Consider the following 26,148-nt stretch of genomic DNA (forward strand, 5'->3'; position numbering starts at 1 on the left):
CTGGACAATCTTAGAAGGAAATCTGTTAGAGTCTGCAAAAGACTTGAGACTAGGGCGAAGGTTCACCTTCCAGCAGGACACTGACCCTAAATATGCAGTCAAAGCAACAATGGAATGGTTTAGAGCAAAGTATATTTATGTCTTAGAATAGCCCAGTCAAAATCCAGACCCAATTTAAATTGAGAATCTGTGGCAAGACTTGAAAACTGCTGTTTACAGACGCTCTCAATCCAATCTGACAGAGGTATTTTGCAAAGAAAAAAAACGGGCAAAAATTTTACGTCTTTAGGATGTGAAAAACTAGTAGAGACATACGCAAAAGACTTTCAGCTGTAATTGCAGCAAGAGGTGGTTCTACAAAGTATTGACTCAGGGGAGCTGAATACAAATGCAAGCCACACTTTTCAGATAATTGTAAAAAAAAAAAAAATTAAAAACCATTTATCATTTTCCTTCCACTTAGTGTTGGTCTATAACATAAAATCCCAAAAAAATACATCTACGTTTTTGGTTGTAACATGACAAAAATGTGGAAAATTTCAAGGGGTGTGAATACTTTTTTTTTTAAGTCTGGTTAGCAGTTTGAGCGCAAAACTTTCTCCCTATATACACAATAAGGAATAATGTGTAAATCAGCTAAAACCTTATAAATTATACTGTATATTCTTCTATTCATCAAGTAATGCTAGAATCCTTATTTATTGTTTTCAATACACCAAAGTAATCTGCACCATGCGTCAATCGGTTTTTGATTTGTGGATGTGTTTTTTGCTGTACCGGAATTTAAAAAAAAAAAAAAAAAACTAAAACCCCAGAGAACAGTCACACTGATACTTGAGACACCACAGCTTTAGCGTACCTTAAAAAAAGATTTTAAATAGATCATTAATTGTCCATTTGCAAAAAAAATAGAAAGGAATGCTCAACTAACATTGCCTTTAAAAAACGATTTCGCTAAATGCTAGCACTCTTAAAGAGAAGCTCCAGGCTCTTTCAGAAAAAAAATAAGTTAGCAGCTACAAATACTGTACCTGCTGACTTTTAATATTAGGGGGGGGGGGAAGGAAGACAAGCGGAGCTTCCCCTTTTGGGTGGAGCTTCACTTTAAAGTGGTTCTGAAGGCATAATTTTTTTGAACCTTAATGTACATTAAGCCAAAAAATCCCCCCCAAATACTTACCTGGTTCCTCTTTCGATCCAGCGCTTTGCCCAAGATTGCAGCTTTCTCTCTCTCCTCACCGGCAAAGAGTCAGCAGTGGGAGCCATATGATAAACATTTAATTAACAATAACCATTTTGGTTACATTTTGCACTTTTATATGCACCATGCCATCACACAGGACATTTTAATTTTAACAGAAATATTTATGCATTATAAAATGATCACTAAAATTTACCCGTGCAAACAAATACACCATCGTTCTAATTCCTCCAATCTCATGCAGAACACTGTGTATGTTTCTCTCAAAACATGGTTGCAGCATTTTCAGTGCCTGGGAATCCAGAGTTTTGCTAGACACTTCCTTTGCACTGAACGGTCTTTGAGATGATGCAAGTTTCATACTTCCTTTAATCCTGATTACCGGCTCATAAATTGTGTATTGAGTTGGATTGTGCATATCATAAACGATTGCCAGACTGTCCTAAAAATGAAAGAAATAACATAATATATATAAGCAATGTTTTCTGAAATAAAAATGATAAATATAGCATTACATTTTAAAGCCAAGGACTTTATAGTGTGAAAACTTATAAAATAAATTCTCATTTAAGAGTCGGTTCACACTAGCGCGACTTGTCAGGCGACTTGTCAGCCTGACAAGTCACGCTCCCTCGCGGTCCATTGACTGCTACAGAACCCGTTCCAATAGGAGCGACGCAAGTCGCTCCGACTTAGAAAAAGGGTCCTGTACTACTTTGGGGCGACCTAGGAGCGACTTGCATAGACTTCCATTATGTGAAGTCCCTGCAAGTCGCTCCGAAGTCGTGGTGCACGGGACTGCACAAGTCGCCCCCGAAGTAGTAAGGAGTCGTGTCGCCTCAGTGTGAACCGGCTCTAAAAGTACTGTTTATAGTATGCTTTATACACAAACTACCAAAGTCATTTTAGGCCCCTTTCACACTTGTGTGACCTAAAAGTTGTCCGAATTTGCTGCGATTTTGACATGACTTGAAGCAATGCCAGTGTAATCTTGAGGTCTATGGACCTTAAAACGCATTAAAGTTGGACCAAAGTAGTGCAGGGACTACTTTGAAGTCGCTGCAACTTGAAGTTGCACAGATATGAATTGTACTCTTTGGAAATCATGGAGTATGACTTGTACTGCAACTTGAGACTGCAAAGTCCCATGACAAGTCGCACAAGTATGAAAGGGGCGTAAAAATGTGTGTGTACTCAAAAGGCACTCTTTAAGCATTTGAAGTTGCTCGCATTAAATGGCATCTTAAACCTGTTCTCTGGGATTTAGACAAAACCTCTACAGTGGGGGTGTGGGGCTGAGTTTAGCTTTCTAAACCTATCACTCTTATGCCTAAAGTAATCTTCAGAAGCAAGCTTAGCCCAGCCCCCTCCCCTTTCATTACACATGTTTACAGCATGTTTGTTCCAGGTTGGAGACACCGAACAAGAGAAAAGCATTTTCAGAATGTAATGCAATGGCAGCCCCATAACCCTTCATATAATGGATTCCCTTTAGCAAAGCAAATACACTTACAGTAAACAAATTTTAGTACATGCCCTTTTACAAATCATTAGCAATAACATTTTTGTTTAAAGGGGTAATAAAGTCTCTTTTTTTTTCCTTTGCTTAAAAAGAATAAACGGGGGGTGGTATGGCCTGACTATGGAGGAGTGAGGACGTGCCGCTCTCGAGCTCAGTCCGGTCCACAGCTAAACAACCAGCTACAGGGGCAATTTTCCCTCGCTTCTGCCACAGGCTATGTTACAGTGTCAGCGGACATCCTCGCAGCCACAACGATCACGCCATTCTCGTAGGGGCTCGCTGGAATCTCTTTCCAGAAACTCGTCAGCAGCAGAGTGGAAGATCCAAGATGGCGCCGGAGCGTGCAGCCCCCACAACAACAGGAGGGCTCAGCCTGCAATGTCTCCTATCCCCTCTCCTAGGGTGGTAGGCCCATGCCCATGCCCCCTGCATCTTCCTGCTCACAAGATCAGGGCTCTGAAATTGCTGAACTATATGGGGATAGGGAAATTAGACGGCACTTACGGTCTCTCCCCACTAAAGAGGGCCTGGAGCTTTTACCAGCAGGATTGAGCAGACCTTTAAACAAGATATTGAGCAACTTAAAACGGACACCAGAGAGATGGATCACAGGATTGAGACACAAACAAAAGTTTGATGATACTTTGCCAGCTATCTCTATGCTTAAAGATCAGTGTTCTGCTCAGGATCAACGGATAGAGGCTTAGTCAGCTGGATGACTTCCAAAATTGCAGCAGGTGTGTGAATATTCGCAGCCTACCTGAGGCCACAGCTCCTAAGGCTATAATCCCCATGCTGGGAGGGGTGCTTCGTGAAATTCTGGATCTTCCAGCCTCTGCATCCTTCGAAATAGACAGAGCCTACAGGGCACTTAGACCTCCGTTTGGTGATCCTGCGAACCCCAGAGACATCTGCAAACTTCACAAGTATACACTTAAAGAGTGTATCATGCAAAAAATTTTGAAAAATCGGTCACTTTGATTTTGATGGGCCCATCTGTTCTTCTACCAGGACCCCTCCAGACGCACCCTTATGCGGCGCAAGGCCCTCAGTCCTCTGCTGGCTGCGATCCAGACCGCAGGCCTTACTTACCGATGGGGCTTTCCATTCAGCCTGCAGGTATATAAAAATGATCGGTTGGTCATAGTACACACCAAGGATGATCTTCCACGCTTCCTGCAAACTCTTGGGATGGAGCCCGTTGACTTTCCTGACAAGCGTTGCGCTCCGGAGATTGTGATACCACCGCTACCCTCAATCATGGCTCCCTGCACGCAACAAGCGACAATCTTGGGACTAGAAGCGACAAGCTATGGGATCTTCCCCTGGCCCTTCGACGCCAAGAGAGTGAAGATGTATGCTGTTCCTTCACCTGCAGTTTGTATGACCCTAGCTCTCACTCTCCAAGAGTATACACCCCTGGCATATTGACTGACCTGGTGGCAACCCCAGCATACCCACAGATATGACATTCAGAAGGGGATAAAACTTGCAACTTTGTTGAGAGCTCTATGCTTAGACAACCTCCTAACCTCCTGGGACTTGACGGGTGCCACCACCCTGGGCCTATTGACATATGCCTACGATTGGGACTTGACGAGATCTCCCCTGATCTTTCCACCTTAAGTACTGGTCTAGACAGAGCACCAGATCCCACGTCCCCCTCATTTTTACCCACATACCCCCATATAGGCCTACCTATTTAGGTAACAGCCCCTTGTGGGGCACCAGGCCGGTGTTCAGGGGTCTTCCACTAGGAATTCTGCCCCGAGCCTGCTCTGTGGTCGATAATCATGCCAGACCTGGTTGTTCTTGTCTGGCTTGTTTTACCTTGCTGTGTTTTACGGTCTTTTCTATATTTTTGTTTTGATTTTAGGATGGTTCTGCTCCTCATCGCCCACACTTGGTCTGCTGGAGAGAACAGGCTGCTAGTTCGCCCTTGACTTCTGCTATGGCTTCACTTAAGGTACTGTCGTATAATGTATGGCATCTCTGCTCTCCATGCAACAAATTGTGTTCCTGCAGGAGACACACTTCAGGCAGCAGTCCCTCCCTAAGATGCCCACCCACTTCTTTAACAGTGGTTCTTTAGCACCATCCCTGTTGCTAAATCCCAAGGTACAGCAATCGCGATCAAAAAATCATGCCCGTTCCATCCTTCAGATAGTTGCATAGACCCCCAAGGCCACTATGCTTTTGTGAAGGGGGTAATAGCTAACAAAAAATGTACTTTTGCAACTCTCTACACACCGAATGCCCAACAGCTCTCCTTTGTAGATGCGGTCCTAATGAAGCTAGTAGACCTTTGGGAAGCCCTCCCAATTCCTGATTCTCGGGGGGTGAGCCCTGATCCCCTTGTAGACCCCTCTCATGGCTACCCACTACACTCCTACGCCTTTTCCCAACATTTCTGCAAGGCATTGCAGAAAAACCTCTGTGTAGATAGCTGGAGAGCACTACATGCTTCGGATAGGGACTACAGCTACTACTCCTGAGTTCATGATGTCTATACGCTCATAGATCTTTATGTGGACCATGACGCCCTGTAGTTGTTGCAAATCAGCGGAGATAGGGAATATAACTATCTCAGATCATGCACCTATGACTGCTACGTTACGGGTCCCAGATGAATCCCCTATGGCCTGGTCCTGGAGATTGAACGAAAATGTGTTACATGATGTCTCAGTGGTATCCAAGGTGACCGAAGCAATATCTCACTACTTTGCAGAAAACACATCGGATGATTTATCCGAAGGAGTTGTATGGGAGGGCCATAAAGCTGTGATAAAAGGGTGAAATGAACTCGCTGGGAACTAAACTCAAAAAGAAAAGGCAAATTCACTTTCAGAGAGTACTGTCGGCTCTATAGCAGACGGAGCTCAAGCATAAACACCAAGGAGATGCTGAGGCTCTTAAACATTTGACTGATCTCAGAGCTGTTCTCACAACTTTTAGATAGTTGCGCTCGTAAGCAATTACGATATCAGTCACACAGATACTATAAACATGGCAATAAAGTGTGGTCAGATGCTTGCCAGGGCGCCACAAAAAAGGTGTGCAAACACTTGTATACATAAACTTTAGGCCCCTGTGAGGTGACCCTGTACTCTTCCAGGATTGCCTCACTGTTCCGTGACTACTATGCAGATCTTTACAATCTAGACAAAGACGTCTCTCCGGTGGAGAAGGCCTCCAAATGACTCGCTATTAGCAAATATCTTGCATTGGCGGGCCTCCCCTCCCTGACAAATGAACAGCAATTAGACCTCGAATCACCCCTCTAGAGATCTTTGCTACAGTAAAATCTTTGCCCAGTGGGAAAAACCCTGGTCTGGAAGGGTACACTAAAGCGTACTATAATTCCTCCCTCTATTACTAAGCCCTCTATGTAGGTGCTTCAACTCATTCGCCAATGACAGCCAAATTCCTTCCGACGCCTTCTTGGCTCATATTACGGGGCTCCCAAAAGAAAGGTAAAGATCCTATCCTCCCACAAAGCTACCGCCCAATATTGCTGCTTAATGTGGACATCAATATCTTCGCGAAAATTCTGGTGAACCGCTTGAAGCACCTCTTACCATTCATTGTACACCCGGATCAGACCGGCTTTATCTCGGGATGAGAAGCTAGAGACAATTTCATCCAGCCACACAGCTTATCCACTGGGCACGTTCTCGCCAAGACTCCACACCCTACCACATCCTGTCCACGGATGCTAAAAAGGCATTCGACGGGGTCAACTGGTCTTACCTTAGAGCAGTTTTAGAGGCCTTGCGTTTAGGTCCACATATGCTTCAGTAGTTTATGACTCTGTATACTACTCCTAGCGTGAAGGTTCGGGTAAATGGCCTCTTCTCCCCTGGGTTCCCAATAAGGAATGGTACAAGACAGGGGTGTCCCCTTTCTCCCCTTCTTTTTGCCTTGATTCTGGAGCCAATTCTCCGGACTGTGTGGGCAAGCCCTGACATTAAGGGGATAACAGTAGGAACCACTGAACCGAAGCTCTCAGCTTATGCTGATGATGTCCTCTCATCTTACGGACCCCATTGTCTCATAGTCAAACCTTATGCGGGAACTTCAACTCTTTGGGAGAATATCAAACTTCAAAATCAATTACACTAAGTCTGAGGTGTTACCTATTACTCTATCCGAAACGCTGACCACAATTTATGGGAGGAATTCCCTTTAGCCTGGGCTAAATCCTCCATCAAGTATCTAGGGGTTTAACACACAGACCGTTTTGAAACACTGTACTCCACCAATTACCCTACACTCTTGAGCATGGTGTGTAAAGACTTGCAAAACTGGAGCAAGACAACCTTCACATGGCTAGGATGACTCAATATAATTAAAATGAACATCCTACCTAGGGTGCTCTTCCTCATGCAAATGTTACCAGTCCTCTTTCCCCCCAATTTCAGAGCTTGTTGGTTGGGTTTGCATGGCATAACAAAAAAAACATGGTTGGCAATGACCTTACTTCACAGTTTTAAAGAAGTGGGGGGCTTGGGTCTCCCTGACATACAATGCTATTACAAGGCTATTGTCCTCCAACGTATTCTAAACTGGCACTTTCATACCCATAAACTGTAGGTTTCCTTGGAGAAGAGTCTGGCGGGCCGCAACTTATTGTACACCCCTTGGCTGCCTCGGGAATACAAAGGGTTATCAGCGATGACCTCTCCACTGAAAACATATGTTTTGCATGCCTGGGACCGCATTAATTGCAATGTCTTCTGTTGTTCCCTCTGGATCCCCATTGATGCCAATAGGAGGTTTCCTGTGGTTCCCACCTGGGGAACACATAGCCTTCTTTGGGTCTTGGGTTGACGATGGTAACCCTAGTTGTGGCAATTTCTTGGATAATGGCAGGCCGATTCCCCTGAGACCCTCAGAGATAGATTTGGGCGCTTCCCTATGGAGTGGTGGTGCTTTAAACAATTGCACCATTTTTTTGTGACCCACGGGGGCTCCATCAGAGAGCTTTCTTCTCTTACCCCCTACGAGCAGTTGCTATTTGAAAAAGGAGCCAATGCCTCACTTGATTTCTGTACTCTACAAGCTTTTGGGGTCAACCCCCATGAGGGCAAAACCACCTTTTATTAAAAGTGGGAGCGTGACTTTGAGACGGAATTATCAATTGAACAAATATCACACCATATGCAAACTCACATACTCTAGCTCAGTGGTTCTTAACCTGGGTTCGATCGAACCCCAGGGGTTCGGTGGGTCAGTCTCGAGGGTTCGGCACACCCTCCGCTAGTACCACTTTGCTGTCAGGGACTATTTCTCCAGTTTCGGGCATGTCCTTCCGCTCCTGCTCCGCGCCGTCATCATGGAAATCCATAACATCCAGTGGCGTAGTATGGGGGGTGCAGGGGGGGCCGGCCGCACCGGGCGCAACATCTGGGGGGGGGGGGGCTTATCCGCTCCGCAGTGTCATGTCACTCACTCTGTCATGATAGGCTGGCCGCCGCCGCCCGCTGAGTCTGCTCGCACTCGCAGCGCTCTCTGCCCCTGGCTCACTCTCACTGCTGGCTGTGCAGCTTGGCTCCCGGCCGAATCCGATCCAGCCGGAGCCAGTGTCGCCCACTGTGGTGGTGGGGGGGGGGGGAGACAGGCCAGGCGTGCGGTGCAGAGAGGGAGTGTCTGGGGGGAGGGACTAACCCGTGCAGCGGCCGCCCAGCGCAGCGCGGGAGAGAACCACCAGGCTAGGCAGACGCAGCAGCAGAACAAGCCGGCAGGTGAGAGGCCAGAGAGCCAGTGGTGACAGTGGTGCTGCAGCCTGCAGGAGGAAAACCTAGCCTGTGATCCGGAGTCCGGACACAGGTGAAAAAAAGGTAGGACTGGAGTAGTACTGGCTGTACTAGTCTAGTCACTGACTGTCTGACTGACTGTGTGAGAACACTGAGAAGACTATGTAAAGGGGATCTATTTTATGGGGAACCTGGCCTGCTGTAAGGGGGGAGATCTAAATGGGGGACGGGACCTCACCTCACCCTGGCCTGCTGTAAGGGGGGATCTATATGGGGGACATGATCCCCCATATAGATCCTCCCTTACAGTAGACCAGGGTGAGGTGAGGTCCCCCATATAGATCCCCCCCTACAACAGGCCAGGGTGAGGTTAGGTCACTCTGGGGTCCCCCATATAGATCCCCCCTTACAGCAGGCCAGGGTGAGGTTAGGTCACTCTGGGGTCCCCCATATAGATCCCCCCTACAGCAGGCCAGGGTCCGGACCTCACCTCATCCTGTCCTGCTGTAAGGGGGGGGAGATCTATATGGGGGATGGGACCTCACCTCACCCTGGCCTGCTGTAAGGGGGGATCTATATGGGGGACCTGGGATCTATATAGGGGACCTCACCCTGGCCTGCTGTAAGGGGGGATCTATATGGGGGACCTGGTCCCCCATATAGATCCCCCCTTACAGCAGGCCAGGGTGAGGTGAGGTCCCATCCCCCATATAGATCTCCCCCCTTACAGCAGGCCAGGGTGAGGTGAGGTCCCGTCCCTTATATAGATCCCCCCTTACAGCAGGCCAGGGTGAGGTGACATGAGACATGATAATGACATGAGAGTGGCACTTGCTAAGATAAAGCCGCACATTTCTGAACTGGTCTCTGAAAGACAACAGCAGAAGTCACACTAATTTGCAGTAAATATTTATTATTATGTTTTTGTGTGAAAATCATGTCTTAATGTTTTTGTTCTTTGTTCTTAATGGTTTTGTTCATTTTGTGCACCTAAGTATAAATATATACCTAAAATAATATATACCTATGTTTTGAATTTGAAAAAAATCATATTTTATTTTTCCAATTAAGAAGGGTTCGGTGAATGCGCATATGAAACTGGTGGGGTTCAGTACCTCCAACAAGGTTAAGAACCACTGCTCTAGCTCAATAGAATCCAAGACTCAAAAGACAAATTAAAAGCTCTTGACATGGTATCAGGTACTGGCGATTCTGTCACGTAACTACCCCTCGGTCACAGATCGTTGCTGGCATGGATGCGGACAGAAGGGCACACTTATACACCTTTGACTGTCCTGGGATGTAACCTTTCTGGTTAGATGTTAAAACTCAGATAAAAGAAGCTCGGAGTCAATATCCTGATGTCCCCAACTCACTTCCTCCTCCCGCTTACCAGTATGAAAAAAAACTTACTACTGCACCTCCTGAATGCAGCTAAAAGACTTATCCCTATATACTGGAAATGTCCACAGGTGCCCACTAGAAAGGAGTGGCATAAGAAAGTGGCTGAGATCAAGGAAGCAGAAGAGTGGGCGGTGACGTGCAAGGACAGACGTGAGCACTTTACAAGTATTTGGGCCCCTTGGTTGGAACACACTGCTGATCCCAACCCAGTGCCGTCTAGCCTGGAAGTCGCTTTGTTGAAGCTTGCAGAACCCTCTTTGAAATTACCTACTTGAATTGTGTTGCCATTGCCTGAACACAGTTTTCCAGCTCCTATGCAAAGTTTTTTATTTTCCAATAGTTCGATCTACGTAGGCGATCGTATTGTACATTATTTGTTAATTGTTATATGTATACATTTATGTTCCTTTTCCCTTTATGCTAAGTCTACTACAATAGATTACTTATTTGACCTATGGTTCTGCTATACTGGTTGGGTGTTCGCCCTGGGTGGGCCTGGGGTGAGCCCTGGTGGTTTTGCACCTGAATGGATCTTTGATGGAGGCCTCATAACCCTTCTCCTCCGGTGGCGAGACCGGTGGGTTCGCCGCGGGGATAGGTCATGGTAGGACACCCTGGAGTCCTAAAGTTGGCCTTCAACATAGGTCCTATGTTTTGTATAGCCTACATTTTTGCATATGGAAACCCCTTGGTCAAACCAGGGGTGCCCCCCATCAGTTACAATGTTGTTGACCAACATGTCTTTTTTTTTTTTTTTTTGCAAAGATTACATAAAAAAAAAAAAAAAGCACAAACATGTCATACTTACCTGCTCTGTGCAGTCGTTTTTTCACAGAGCAGCCTGGATCCTCCTCTTCTCGAGTCCCTTTCTGGCGCTCCAGGCCCCTCCCTCCTGCCGAGTGCCCCCACAGCAAGCAGCTTGCTATGGGGGCACCTGAGCTGAGCCAATGCGCTGTGCGTCCATTCGGACAGGAGCCCTGGCTTGGCCCCTCCTCCTCTCTGCTCATTGGCTCACAGACTTTCATTGACATAAGTGTGAGCCAATGGCGCCCACTGCTGTGTTTCAGCCAATCAGGAGGGAGAGTCCCAGACAGCAGAGGTTCTCGTGCAACATTGCTGGGTTGAGATGGAGCTCAGGTAACTGTGTGGGTCTGCTGCACACTGAAGGTTTTTTTAATCTTAATGCATAGAATGCATTAAAATAAAAAACCTTCTGCCTGTAGAACCACTTTAACAATAGGAGTTTCATGTGTTAAAAAAAATAAAAAATTCTCCTGTAGTTGACAAATGTTAGATGATATACTCATTTTTATCCCATCTTCTACCCATGGCACTTAAGCAAAGGTGCTTCATCCTCCAATGTGGATTTGCTCAGGTCTTACTGAAAAGATGCTTCCAATAGAGTACTACAGTGCATTCTCGAAACATTTGGAGAATTTACCATTCCATGGCATTATGTCGGCAGGATAATGAAATATGGCATCCAAGGAAATTTAACCCAAAAAGTGTTTGTTTTTTTTTTTTACACTTTATGCAGTGTTTTAGCAAGGGTGCTGGAAGCAATATGTAAAGCGTACCTTCATAGAAGGCTGGGCCCAAAACTGGGACACCACTGAATCATGCTCCGGAAATGTTTAAGCTATAGAAATGAATAAAGTGCTGCACTGACTGTATATGATACCTAGTTGGTTAGGGCACGTTAACCACTTCCCGCCCGCCCTATAGGCAAATGATGGCGGGAATGTGGTTGTGTTATCCTGACCGGACGTTATAGGACGGCGGCAGGATAACACAGCTCTGGGCGCTCCCCGGGGGCGCGCAGAGCGGCGATCGGTGATGCGAGGTGTCAGTCTGACACCCTGTATCTCCGATCTCGGTAAAGAGACTACTGACGTAGCTCTTTACCATGTGATCAGCCGTGTCCAATCACGGCTGGTCACATCGTAAACAGGAACAGCCGTTGATCGGCTTTCCTTAGTTCGTGCCTGACAGGCACGAGTAAAGGAGCGCCGATCGGCGGCTCCCCTGACAGGGGGGGTCGGCACTGGTAATCAGATCATTGATTACCAGTGCAGACACTCGGGGGGGGGGGGGATGCCACTAGATCCACCAGGGATGCCCACTATGACCCCAGGGATGCCCACTATGACCCCAGGGATGTCCACTATGGCCACCAGGGATGGCAATCAGGTCTCAGGGAGCCCCCCATTGCCCTCCCCATCAGTGCTGCCCGCCAGTGTCCTCCCTATCAGTGCTGCCCACAAGTGCCCATCAGTGCCGCCTATCAGTGCCCATCAGTGCTGCCTATCAGTGCCCGTCAGTGCCACCTATCAGTGCCCGTCAATGCCACCTATCAGTGTCCATCAATGCCGCCTATCAGCGCCCAGCAGTGCCGCCTATCAGTGCCCACCAATGCTGCATATCTGTGCTACCTATCAGTGCCGCCTATCAGTGCCGCCTCATCAGTGCCACCCCATCAGTGCCACCCCATCAGTGCCACCCCATCAGTGCCACCCCATCAGTGCCACCCCATCAGTGCCACTCCATCAGTGCCACCCCATCAGTGCCTGTCAGGGCAGTCTCATCAGTGCTCATCAGTGCAGGAAAAAACTTATTTATTTACAAAATTGTATAACAAACAAAAAAACTTTTTTTTTTTTCAAACTTTTCGGTCTTTTTTTATTTGTTTAGCAAAAAGGAAAAAACCCACAGGTGATCAAATACCACCAAAAGAAAGCTCTATTTGTGGGGGGAAAATGACATAAATTTGGTGTAGGTATAGTGTTGCATGACCGCGCAATTGTCATTCAAAATGCAACAGCGCTAAAAGGGGAAAATTGGCCTGGGCAGGAAGGGAGGGAAGTGCCCTGTATTAAAGTGGTTAAACACAGCAGTTCATGTACCTTCTTTCAAAGCTGCTCGGACATTTGCACATTTTCACACACCTGGTGGGCATGTCCTGTCGTTTACAGCCTGTGGTCACAAGTGTACAAAATCGTGTGTAGTCTTTTGCAGCAAACACTAACTAAGAACCCATATGAAGCTCTTCAAAATTGGAATCCCCTGGTATTTCAAAGCACCAATTCACACTTACGACTCATGTGAAACAGAGAATTACTAAACTATGGCTTTCAGAGGACCTTATAGGTGACAAAAGGTTAAATCCAGAATACAATGGATATTACTTAACAAGAAATTAACAGCGAAATTGCAAGGCCCCATGCCAACTTCCACAATGTCATGGGATCCATAGGTTACTCACTACAACAGCTGATTTTGATCGCCGCCTCCTTGAATTGCTACATGGTCTACTCCCCAGTTATCCCTGGATAGCTGCAAAGGGTCCCTGGTGACATCTTCCTCTCCTCCTCCCCCCTTCCCTTTTTACTTCTTATACCCAATCCCCTCTTTATCCTCTCTATTCTTCCCTTTCTACAACCTCCTATACAACCTTTATTTACTAACTTTAGGTACTTTAATTAGGGTTGAAACGCATGACACTAAATGCTATTGTTTGTATATGGGTGTCAATAGATAATCATGTGGTAGCATTCTTCAACTGCAAATTTTGTGGCTGTTGATTATAAAGGCTCTACATTCTTTCCAACAAAAACATTTCTAATAAAAGATATAAGAAAAACAGATCTTCAGAACAACAGTAAAATCCATAATAAGTTAAAAAAAAACACTTACTGCCAACAAGCTCATGTCACTTCCTCTGCTTTTTATTAAAAATTCACAGATTTGTTCATCCTGAAGAATTTCTCTGGAAATGTATTTGCAATGATCAGTATTACTGTTTCCATACTTGCAAGTCATTAATGATGTAAAATCTGGACCTTGACAATAAAGATCAAATGCTTCTTCTGCTCCAAGACTTGGACCTAAAAATAAATAAACCATTTCCGATTAGGTATTTATTGTGAAAAGCACATTAAAGCACAAATCTTCCTTTATTTTTTTTAAGCAGCAGATTCACCATTAAATAGCAGCAAATTTCCCAAACTCATCTGTCCTGCTACGGCAATGGTATCTTCTTGAGATGTTTGATGTCCAACCATACAAAATGTTCTGTTGCTGTCAGATGATAAGCTTCCTTTCCGCGGAGGATTATATTCTACAGCGACTTCAGCTTTCCTGTTATACAAAGTAATATTAAGAACAGACTAAATGAAATATGAACAAACACATACTGCTTGCAATAATATTTCCTAAATGCATAGAATGAATAGTGTTCTTTTATAAGCAGCCTGTGTACCTTAACCAGGTGACTGCTTTTCATGTTCATTTGCCCTACTAATTGCAAAACTAGCCTGTGACAAGACCCCTTTAGTTATTTACATGATAAAATTATCAGCTTCCAATTTTCTGGTTATAAATCAACAGCCAAACATAGGATGATGCATTTTTTTTTAAAAGCTGCTGTACTATGGAATTATTTCACACATGTTTAACAAATTAACCACTTAAGGACCAAGCCTATTTCTGACACGTTGTTTGCAAGTTAAGTCAGTTTTTTTTGCTAGAAAATTACTTAGAACCCCTAAACATATAGATTTTTAAGACTGTGGAGAATAAAATGGCAGTCTAATATTTTTTTGTCATTACGCAGCGATCTTTCAAACACAATTTTTTTGAAAAGAAAATATTTCACTGAATTTAAAAAACTAAACCATAAAGTTAGCCCAATTTTTTTGTATATTGTGAAAAGGTCACGCCGAGTAAATAGAAACCGAACCTGTGTAAAGTTGCACACACTCGTGGAATGGCGACAAACTACAGTACCTAAAAATCTCCATAGATTTTAACGGTTACCAGTTTATTGTTACAGAGGTGGTCTCTTTCTAGAATTATTGCTCTCGCTCCGACGATCGTGACGATACCTCCCATGTGTGATTGCAACACAGTTTTCATTTGCAAACACTACTTACGTATGCAGTTTCTTTCGTGCGTGAGCTTACAGGGATGGAGGTGCTAAAAAAAATTATTTTTTCCTATTAATTTCATTTATATTTAACACTTTTTTTTTTTTTTTTTAAAGAAAAATACAAATATATTACCAGTTTTACTGCTGTCAGTAAAAAAAAATGAATACTGACACTTTGTTGAAATCAGCGCCATTGGCAGCAGAGTAAACCGGAAGTGACATCGTTTTCGGGTTACATGATCGGAGAACGGATCGAATCTGAATCGAGCTTCATTTGAGACTCCAACCAGTCGGTGGATGTGCTGGCTGGTTGCTCGGGTCTCCAGGAGGGACGGGAGAGACCCAGGCAGAACCGCGGAAAGTGGGGGCGTAAATAATAGCCCACATTGGTTGTTATTTCCTGAAAGCCGATTGCCTGCTCTAAAAAATGGTACCGGGTTGATGCCGGCAGGCATCATCTGGGTACAACCACTTCTTCAAGCCAACGTACAGGTACATCAGTTTGCGGAAATGGTTAAAAACAGGCATGTAAAATTATGTGTTTAAATAATAGGTTGATATTTAGTATCAGTACCATTTACTTTACATCCTTGTAGATTTACTGTGTACTTGGAATTCAGCTTCAAAAAAAAATCTATCAACCAATTTAAACCATTCTTTTCCAGAAGTAGATGCTACACATTAAGTACACACCATGGCAGAACCACAAGCAGAAAGCATACACCCCAAGAGACATGATCAACTATAACTATAGTGGTATCAACCATATTCCTGAATACTTCTTCCTACAATAACTCTTAAAACAAGAGAAGGGTTATATATTTTTGTACATACACTCACTGTCCACTTTATTAGGTACATCTTGCTAGTACCAGGTTGAACCTCATTTTGCCTTAATTCTTCGTGGCATAGATTCAACTAGGTGTTGGAAACATTCCTCAGAGATTTTGGTCCATATTGACATGATAGCATTACGAAGTTGCTGCCGATTTGTCGGCTGCACATCCATGATGCGAATCTCCCATTCCACCACAGGTGGAATGAGCCTGTGCGAATTGTAGCCTCAGCTTTCTGTTCTTAGCTGACAGGGGTGGCAACTGCTGTGGTCTTCTGCTTCAAGGTTTGATGTGTTGTGCATTCAGAGATGATATTCTGCGTACCTTAGTTGTAACAAGTGGTTATTGGAGTTTCTGTTGCCTTTCTATCTCAAACCAGTCTGCCCATTCTCCTCTGACATCAACAGGGCATTTTTGTCTACATAACTGCCACTCACTGGATATTTTCTCTTTTTCGGACCAGTTTCTGTAAACCCTAGATATGGTTGTGCATGCAAACCCCAGTAGATCAGCAGTTTTTAAATACTCAGACAAGCTCGTCTGGCACCAATAACCATGCTACCTTCAAAATCCCTTAAATCCACTTTCTTCCCTATTCTGATGCTCGGCTTGAACTTCAGTAAGTCGCCTTCAGCAAGTCTAGATGCCTAAATGCATTGAGTCGCTGCCATGTGATTGGCTAATTAGCAATTTATCTTACCAAGAAATTGAACAGGTGTACCTAATAAAGTGCCCAGTGAGTGTATATATCTCACTACCAAAAACCTGCAACATACCTTTGTCCAGAGACCCACATCAGTATTTTGCTGTAGACTTTATTCTTACTTTCAGACAGCTCTTTGTATGTGAAAGCCAAATGCTGCCAATTTCCAGGATGGAAAACATTTTCTTGTGTTTCAGCTTGTGCCAGAAGAATGCATTTTAAGTCATCATTTACATGCGTGCACATCCTGTAAAACAGAGAACATTTTACAATCATAAGAGATCCCGACTCTTGGCAGTTCATCATTTTATTTTATCAGACTATTGTTTTTAAATCCTATTAGATGAGCTGTTTTATAGTTCAGCAAAGTCTAACGTAAGACAATCTGCAGGGAGCATTAAAAAAAAAAAAAAAAAAGTATTTGTACAGAGTGCATATTTTACATTGTTACTGATATGTTAAACTCATTTTTATGTACTGAAAAGAACCCAGCTGTTCACATAAAACGTTAACATTAGCGTTTGGCAAATTTTCTTTAAATGTCTCTAGGACAAAGACGAACACTTATTAAGCTGGCTATACACAAAGCAAATTTCGCTCTGTGGGTGGCTCTTATAGCACACTCTCAAGAGAGAATTTGATTCAAAGATCAAAAAAGCCAAGCGGAAAGTGGTCAGTCAAACAGCGCCTGCATCCAATCAGATGCAGGCATTGTTTGGGTATTTGGACAGCCAATAGCCACAGCAGGAGAATCATCCATCCACACTACATGGATGGAGAAATCCGTTACATTCTGCAGGTTAAGGTAAAAAAAGTATCTTTGCGCGTATGGCCATCGTTACTCTGGAAGCCATTACAGGGAAGCAAAAGGTGACAACCCAAACAAGAACTTATGTTACGTGCTCTCTTTTGGTCTCTATAATATACCATTGAAAGTGTTATGTTAACATCTGTTAAAATGACGGTTGGGCAGGAACCCTATTGTTCTGGGATGACATCATAGCACATCCTTCTGAGAACGGGCCGCACTCCGGCCCGATATGTCACCCGTCGTTTCCATTGGATAACTGATCAGTGTACATCAGATCACATGACTGTTGTAAACAATGCATGGCTTCCTTTTTATGCCATTCATTGTATACTATCATCTTGCTAGGTGTGGTTGGTCACAGTGATCATACAGGGCCAAGCACAGCACATTTGTACCATATGATTAACTAAGGCCAATTAGCTGCCCATTCATCTTGGTAAAGTGCCTCCAGGTCATACAAAGCCTTTGGTCGTCTTGCATGAACAGCATGTTTGAGATCTCCCAAGAGTGGCTCAATGGAGGGTCAACTTGGCCTTGTACTTAAGGTAATCATCATGCTGGAAAGTCCAAGTGTGCCATCAATTTTCACAAGATTCCCATGCCTTTAGAGCTTACACATTCCCAAAATATCAGAGACCCACCACCATGCTTCACAGTGGGGATGGCATTCCTGTCACTATAGGCATTGATGACCCCTCTCCAAACATAGCGCTTATGGTTGTGACCATAAAGCTCTATTTTGGTCTGGTTAATCCAGATAAGTGTGCCGGAAGCTGTGAGGCGTGTTAAGGTGTTGTCTGGCATGTTGTTACCAGACTTTGTGGCATTGGCACAATAAAGGCCTCTTGACTATGCAGCAACTTGACTATGCAGCTCATTTGTGTCACAGTATTGTCGTATTGTGCTCCTTAAAACAACCACACCGTCTTTTCCAGAGCAGCCTGTATCTCTCCTGAGGTTACCTGTGAGTTTTTTTTTTTCATCCCGAACTCTTATTCTGGCAGTTGTGGCTGCAATCTTTCTTTCTTTTTCTCTGTCTACCTAACCTTGGCTTGGTATCAAGAGATCCCTGAATTTTGCACTTCTTAATAAGTGATTGAAAAGTACTGACTGGCATATTCAAAGTTTTGAATATCTTTTTATATCCTTTTCCATCTTTATAAAGTTCCATTACCTTGTTACACAGGTCTTTTTACAGCTCTTTTCTGCTCCCCTTGGCACAGTATCTAGACTGCTCAGTGCATCCATATGAAAGCTTAAACTTATTATCTATTTATACACAGACACTAATTGCAATTTAAAAAAAAGGCACAGATGTGGGAAATTAACCTTTAATTGCCATTTTAACCTGTATGTCCCCTTGTGTGTCTGTACCAAGGCTAAACATTCCAGGGTATGTAAAGTTTGAACAGAGCCATGTGGCTGATTTCTGTTAGGATTTCAAAAGGAGCCAAACAACTACAAGATAATAAATGGCTTCATATGATCACTATCCTTAAATAAAGACAGTTCTTTGGTATGTTAAGCCATTTTCAATATTAATGCAAAATGTCATTATTTCTGCCAAATTATACATTTTGAGCACAACTGTATTTCTTATTTTATTTATTACAGGTGTTTATATGGCAGCAACAATTTATGCAGCACTTTACATTCTGTGCAGTCACATCAGTCCCTGCCCTCAAGGACCTTAAATTTAGGGTCCCCATTTCATATACATACACCCATGGGACAATTTGGAAAGGAGAAAATGACCCTACCAGAAAGTCTTTAGAGTGTGGGGGGGAAACAAAGGTACCTGTGGTAACCTACGCAAGCTTAGAGAGAACATGCAAACTCAATTTAGATGGACTGACCTGGATTCAAACCTGGGACCCCCGTACTGCAAGATAGTAAGTTCTAAGCACTAAGCCACTGTGCTGCACACATTTTTAATTGAAAAACATTCTTTACCATTTAATATGTTACATAAAAGTCGCATTAATATAATTTAGAATTATGGATTCAATTATGGGATTAATGTACAGGGTTGTGCAAATTATTTAAACATTGCATTGGGAGAAATTACAATCTGCCTTTGCTGCACTGAAATCTCAAGCAACGTTATCAGCCCTATTTGGTTCGCCACTGTGCACTACAGAACACTACCATGTTAAGGAGATTAAATGAAGGCAAGGTGTTCTGTAAACCACATCAGGAGGAGCAGCCTAGAATGACAACACTGCTCCCTCCATTGATACAGTACAGTGAATGAGCATTGTCACCATAGTACAATGATCGTGGAAGGATCACAAGGTTAAAATAAAGGAAAAAGTCTAAGAAAATAAATTCGAGCCACCTCAACTAATGACAGATGGGCTGCATTATTTCATTTGTGTTTTAAGTTAAGGTAAACTTATAACAAATAAACTCAAGTACCTGAAAATAAGCCGTCCTGTTGTCATGCAAACCCAGATCTGCATCATCAGTACTTTAGAACCCATGGAAAGCAGATGTATGCAACCATTGTCTACAAGTCTGTCATTGCTGGAACTATCTAGTCCAATGGCATTGTCCGCTTCTGCAAATAAAGAAATTTAGAAAAAAAACTAAAAAAAACCCTCTAACACATTTCATTTTATAAGTGTCGAGCATAAACGCAGTTCTTGGTAAGAGATGAAAAACCCTACGCCTGCATGTTTAAAACTGAACAAAATTAATTTTAATGCTAAAAAAAAAACCAAAAAAAAAAACCAGCATATAAATTTGCATGGCAACATGATTAGTGCAGTGTAAATGAATTTATCTAGAAGAAAAAGACACAATAGGGAATATAGGTGTGAGGACAGGTTACAGGATTCTTAAGAGAAGTAGGTTTGTTGTCATAGCCAACGTTTTTACAGTAAATGATAGCTGCCTGGCTGTCATGATGATAAGGCAGATTAGGAATGGAGTCCATCTTTGACTAATGCTGCTGCATACTTGTTCCAGGTCCGTGAAACTAGTATTGCAGACAGAGACATCCTGGCAATTAGAATTTTTAATGTTAATGTTTAATCAAACATAGGCAGCTTCAATGCATTAGTCAAGCTGCAGGGAGAAAAAGCGGCAGATCCAAATACTACAGAGAACAGTTAAATATCTTCCTCCATCTGCCATCTGGAAAAGACATCTGTAGGTCTATGGTCAGCATCACAACTGTGGGGAAACCTGTGGTTTACAAAATGTGCTGCCAGGATAAAATGATATCAAGTCTTCGGTTTACTCAGTTTGCTTTCTTTTTTGTTACTACCAGTAGCATAAATAGCACAGTTGTGTTATTTTTTTAAATAGAGGTTTAACTAGTTTCACTTATTTTTGTCTCCGGCAGAAAATAATTTATATGAACAAAGAGTTGTATATGGCAAACAGTTTCAAACTATTTTATGTACTTATTCTGAATGTGTAGGTGGTATTTACTTTACTTATTTTAACAACTTTCCTTAAGGACCTTTCCCCCCCCCCACTTTCTCTCTTTCTAGTTATTTGTGGTTGTGGTCTTGTGTGTATTTGTACATTTAGATTGGAAAATCAATTTAAAAAAAAAAGCATTAAAAAGCACAGTTACTTAGAAATGCTAAATAAATACAATAATAATAAAAAAATCTAGTACAGTGACATGTTTCTTAATTATCGTATTTTATAGACAAATCTGACTAATCCAGAAGATAATTATAGTCATTCCCTTTTCACAAAAAAAGCAAAACTAACAAACATGACGTTTTACATTTTATAAAGCGATCACACATTTTATAGAAGTTTATGTTCTGGTGAGTGTGCTTTTCCCTTATTTCTGTAGCGTCATTCATTTTCATATCAGATTGTTGCAAATGAGGATTTTCTCACTTGATTATTTTAAATCACTACTATTAGTCAAATATATCAAACTTAACACATGACTATTTTTTTTTTTTTTTTTACTTTTTATATGCTTTTGCTTTAATTTTAACACATGGTGTAATATAAGGAGTTTGTGTTCTGATGCTGAAGTTCTGACTTACAATTTGTATGGGATTTACATATACCATATTTTCCGGCGTACAAGATGACTGGGTGTATAAGACAACCTCCCTAATTTTCAAGTGAAAACATAGGTTTTGGGCTATACTCGCGGTATAAGACTACTCCCCTTCCGAAGCAAGGCAACACCATTTAAAAACATCAGATTTCTCAGATCTCTCATATATCTCCAAGGTACTGTAAGAAAGTGTTAGATATAACCTCTCAAAGCGCTGGCTGTCTGTGCCCTATTAATCTCCAAGGTACTGCAAGTACTGTAAATGTAATCACTCATATCTCCAAGGTACCGTAAGTATTACCGGTAGATTTAATCTCTCAAGGCGCTGGCTGTGCGGGAATCCTGCCTATACCATAGCTACGGCTGCATACAGTACACCGCGCTGAGCCAATCACAGTGAGCGATGTATTCCATTATTGAATGCAACGCCTGCTCGGATTGGTGGAGTCGGAGAGGCAGGCTGATGTTACGCTCTCAGACTCCGCCAATCCGAGCAGGCTTTGCATTCAATAATAGAAAACATCGCTTACCGTGATTGGCTCAGCGCGGTACACTGTATGTAGCCTAAGCTACGGTACATACGGTATACCGGTACAGGATTTCCACACAGCCAGCACCTTGAGAGATTACAACTACCGATAATACTTACTTATAGTAATTAGTATTAGTATATAGTATAGTATTTGAATCCATGGTCAGAGTCTTTCTAGGTGCCAAAAATTGCGACTTTGTTGTTGCTGGTGCCTGAACACCGTAACCAACCCCTCACAGTTACTCTTGCTGGGCGCAGGAATGTGACATGCTGGCTGGTCTGGCGTTGCAACCCTGAGAAACACAGTGGCTCAGCTTGTGGCATAGGGGGTCTGAGAGGCCACCTAGGCACAATAAGCGGTACATCGTGGTACTTATCAGTGATTTGCCCGGATTGTCATTGGGACCTTGAAGTTACCTCTCCATTGGGAAAATATACCAAGTGTTATCGAGCATTTTTCTTGTGGTCTGGTAAGAGGCTTTATGCGCTCTTGGGTGGCTTGCTGATATTGGTGCATGTGGATTCAATGTTCTGCTGGCTTTTCATTTCCATCTGGTAAGAGGCCTTATGTCTGGTGGTGGTTCACCTTTTCTATACTTGGATAGAACACATCTATAAAGATCTATCTGGTAAGAGGCTCTACGTCTGGTGGCGGTCCTTTCTTTTGATTTGATTACATGCCCTTTCACTAGTCATTTTGGTAAACGGCTGCACAATTGGTGAAGGATTCACAGTATTTGTAGTCCTACACAGTTATATTATTGACTATTTTGTATGGTATCACGCTATGGATTATTATTTTTCCTTCACATGATACACGACCACAATATTGGGAGTTCCTTGCGCTAGAATTCCATTGGATCACCTGGGCTCGTGAACTCATCTCATCACATGAATTCTGCAATTTAAAATTGCCGTTCTGGTAAGCACAATTCCTACGGGATCTTTTGGAAGCAGCACAAGATTTCATACATCACCAGTCACTTTGTTATTTGGGACTTTAAACAGTTGGACATTCATTTGTTTATTTTTCAATTTAGCGCGACTTATACAATATATATATACTTACTTATAGTACCTTGGGGATTTATGAGAGATTACATTTAAGGTACTAAGTTACATTGGAGATTGATAGGGCACAGACAGCCAGTGCTTTGAGAGATTACACTTCCTTACCTTTGAGATTTACATACTCGGCGTATAAAATAACCCCCCCCCCCCCCCACATTTTTGGGGGATTTTTTTGAGGTTAAAAAGTTGTCTTATATGCTGGAAAATACGGTATTACTCCCTATTGCTAGCAGTCTATAGACAGTATATATAGATTTTAAAATGAACGCAGACATAATGCCCAGTGATATACCTGTGTTCTGCATTTGAATGGGAACCATCTTAGTCTTTTTTTTAAGGTGTTTTCCTTTAATCAAATATTCCATGTCCAGACTGTACTCCATTTTCAACCACATTGTGAAACTAAATCCATCTGACATATGCGGCCAACAGTTTTGGCCAACCAAAGGTAAATGGATAGGTGCGATGTGCCATGACGAAAGTAAGGTGTCACCATGCATATCTTTACTGTGCCAAACTTTAGCTCTTTTGAAGAATCCACTCATTTTTCCAGTGGCACAGCCAGGAGATTTCTGCGCTGTACCAGTCACTCCACTTGTACTTTGTTGAAGGGGAAAGGTCAAGTATTTCAGAGGTATGATGTTGCTGTTAGACTCTGTAATATTCAAAATTCCCTTTAAGAGCATCTCCTAAAACAAAAAATTATCATAATAAAGAGCATTAAAACGCTTCTCTACTAGAGCAATTTTTTCATTTCACACACATTAAATTCTGCATATTATTTTTGCTAGAAACCCACTTAAAATTATAAAAAAAAATATAATTCCTGAAACAGAGACTGTGTAGAATAAAACATTGACTCCTGAAATTGTTATGTTGCATGATATTTGCAAAACTGTGATCAAATAAATACTTTCAGGAAAAAATACACTAGCACGCTTTAATGCACATGAACACATCTTTATACCAAGTTTTTTGGTAAAAAGTATAAAACATGGGGTTGCATTGAGTAAATAGATACCAAACCCAAGGGTCGTGAATCCCAAAAATCTACACTGCCCAAAATTTTCCATAAGCCACACATTAAAAGCCTTTTGCAGGTCTTCCATTTATAATCAAAATAAATGATGGCCCTAGAATTGAAAAAAATGGGGGGGTACCCACGCGCTATCACACTTCACAATATTGACTTCAAGAGAATAGCCGTAAACACCAGAGATGGCAAATTCCTTATTTCAAATAACAAAGTATAATAAAGAAAAGATAGTGCTGCGCTGTTCTGTAGTAATGACTGAATAAATATACTATAAAAAAGGGATGTAGTGCTAGGTCTAGAACTGAATCATAAAAATGAAGTTAAATAGATAGATGAACGTATCCCAAATCTTCAGTAGGTGTAATACAAATAGATGAAATAAATAGTAAAGTTACCCGGTGTTAAATCTCCCAGTGTATGAGGGTGACTAAGTGATGGATAAAGATATGTAATGTAAGAACAGTATACAAGCAATATAAAGTGACAAGGGTGGAGGATATTGACAAAATAAAATGTGAATAAATATAGTAAAATATGTTGAATAAATCTTTCAATAAATAGGAAAAAACAATAGGATAAAATGGTGTAATCAATCGACAAAGTGCTATATCACCACATATGTGTAGGTAAAGTGATGAATCTTCTAATAATTAATAGATACAAAAAATGACTCTGCAATATTCAGCCTATAGCCACTCCAAGACAACAGGCACTGAAGATGCAGAAAAGATAGCAGATAATCACTGGCATTTCACGCAAAATTAGAAAAACGGTATATATCTGGTATATATGAGACCACTTGTTAATATTAAAATGTAACACAATGACAGAGAGAGAGCAAGCAAAGCTCCTTGCGGATCTGGTAGAATGACACACTGAGCAAATGTCAATATGGTAAACAGTCCACTAATAAAATCTATCATATTTATTAGTGGTAAACAGTCCACTAATAAAATCTATACCATTTTTTTATCTCTATTTATAGAAGGATTTATTCAACATATTTTACTATATTTATTCACATTTTTATTGTGTCAACATCCTCCACCCTTGTCACTTTATATTGCTTGTAGACTGTTCTTACATTACATATCTTTATCCATCACTTTGTCACCCTCATACAATGGGAGATTTAACACCAGGTAACTTTACTATTTATTTCATCTATTTTTATTACACCTACTGAAGATTTGGGATACGTTCATCTATATGTTTATTTAACTTCATTTTTATGATTCATGGTCCTAGAATTATTGCTCTCACTCCGTGAATTGTAGTGATACACAAGCCCTAGGTGATAGTTTGCATTTACGTGTGTGTACACAAGGGCGATGGGGTTTCCTGCAGAAAATGTTTATTTTTTATAAGGTTATTATAATTTAATCTTTTAAACAATTTTTTCATGTATATTTATTTAGCATTGGCAGGTAACAGATTCTTTATGGAAATATCCAGGGTCTATTAGACCCCTACTGTTTCCCGCTACCCTCCAATCCAGCTGCTTAAGCACAATACTGTGCTTGATTTACTTTTTATCCAGAATTTCAGCTGAGATTCTGACAGTTCTAAACCTTCTAGGTTCAGTGTCAGCAGAGTAGATTGGAGAAAGGACTCTCCTTAATTGTTCCAAGCACTTCACAAACCTGCAGGACTTTGCATAGAAGATTCCAAGAAGGATGTACCTTCATAATCTTTCCAGGCACTCCACAAACCTGCAGGAGTAGGATGCCGGGCAAATACCATAGAAAGTGTCTCTATGACCTCCCAGGTCATTTTTTGTTGATAACCAGGAGTCTACAGCAGCCATAAACGTGTTTTATTTGCTAAAATACCAGGAAGTTTACAAACACACCTTGGTAGCCAGGAGCTGCTGAGGGGGTCAGCAAATGGTAGACCATAGACGACAAAATAAATAAAAAAATACATTTCTCTATGTTCACTGTAGGACACAGCAGATATCCTTTACCAATCTTGACCATCAGGTTCCAGTGGCACCTGCAGGAGTAGGATGCCAGGCACAAAATAAGGAAATAAAGCCCAGGGGCAGCCCCTGCTGATGTCCAAACCCCTCATTTGCTAGAGGCAACTCAGTTTGTCACATAGCAGTTAAAAAAAAAAAACATAACTCATCACAGACTTCACAACCAGAGAGGTGAGTGCAGTGTCCAATAAGCACAGAAAAATATTTTATGGCAAGTACAAAAAATCAGATTTTTCCAAAGTTTGAAGAAGCTACATGCGATGTTGAGCATACAGAACTTTCAGATGAGGAAACCCACAGCTTTTCAGGTGCGATTCAATGCCATCCGCAAG

General features: G+C 42.2%; 1 protein-coding gene across 1 annotated transcript in view; it reads right to left on the reverse strand.

Annotated features, from left to right (window-relative positions):
- The window catches only part of LYST (lysosomal trafficking regulator), a 409,773-nt gene that overhangs the window by 259,939 nt on the left and 123,686 nt on the right, over positions 1 to 26,148 (reverse strand). The window contains exons 11-16 of the mRNA XM_082252534.1: positions 23,092 to 23,488; positions 19,579 to 19,720; positions 16,423 to 16,596; positions 13,863 to 14,020; positions 13,577 to 13,767; positions 1,398 to 1,643 (exon numbers count right to left, since the gene is read on the reverse strand). Coding sequence (XP_082108660.1) covers positions 1,398 to 1,643; positions 13,577 to 13,767; positions 13,863 to 14,020; positions 16,423 to 16,596; positions 19,579 to 19,720; positions 23,092 to 23,488 — 1,308 coding nt within the window. The remainder of the gene's footprint in view (positions 1 to 1,397; positions 1,644 to 13,576; positions 13,768 to 13,862; positions 14,021 to 16,422; positions 16,597 to 19,578; positions 19,721 to 23,091; positions 23,489 to 26,148) is intronic.

The sequence above is a fragment of the Pelophylax lessonae genome, assembly GCF_965119305.1.
Source record: "Pelophylax lessonae genome assembly, chromosome: 3".
In the NCBI taxonomy this organism is placed as follows: domain Eukaryota; kingdom Metazoa; phylum Chordata; class Amphibia; order Anura; family Ranidae; genus Pelophylax; species Pelophylax lessonae.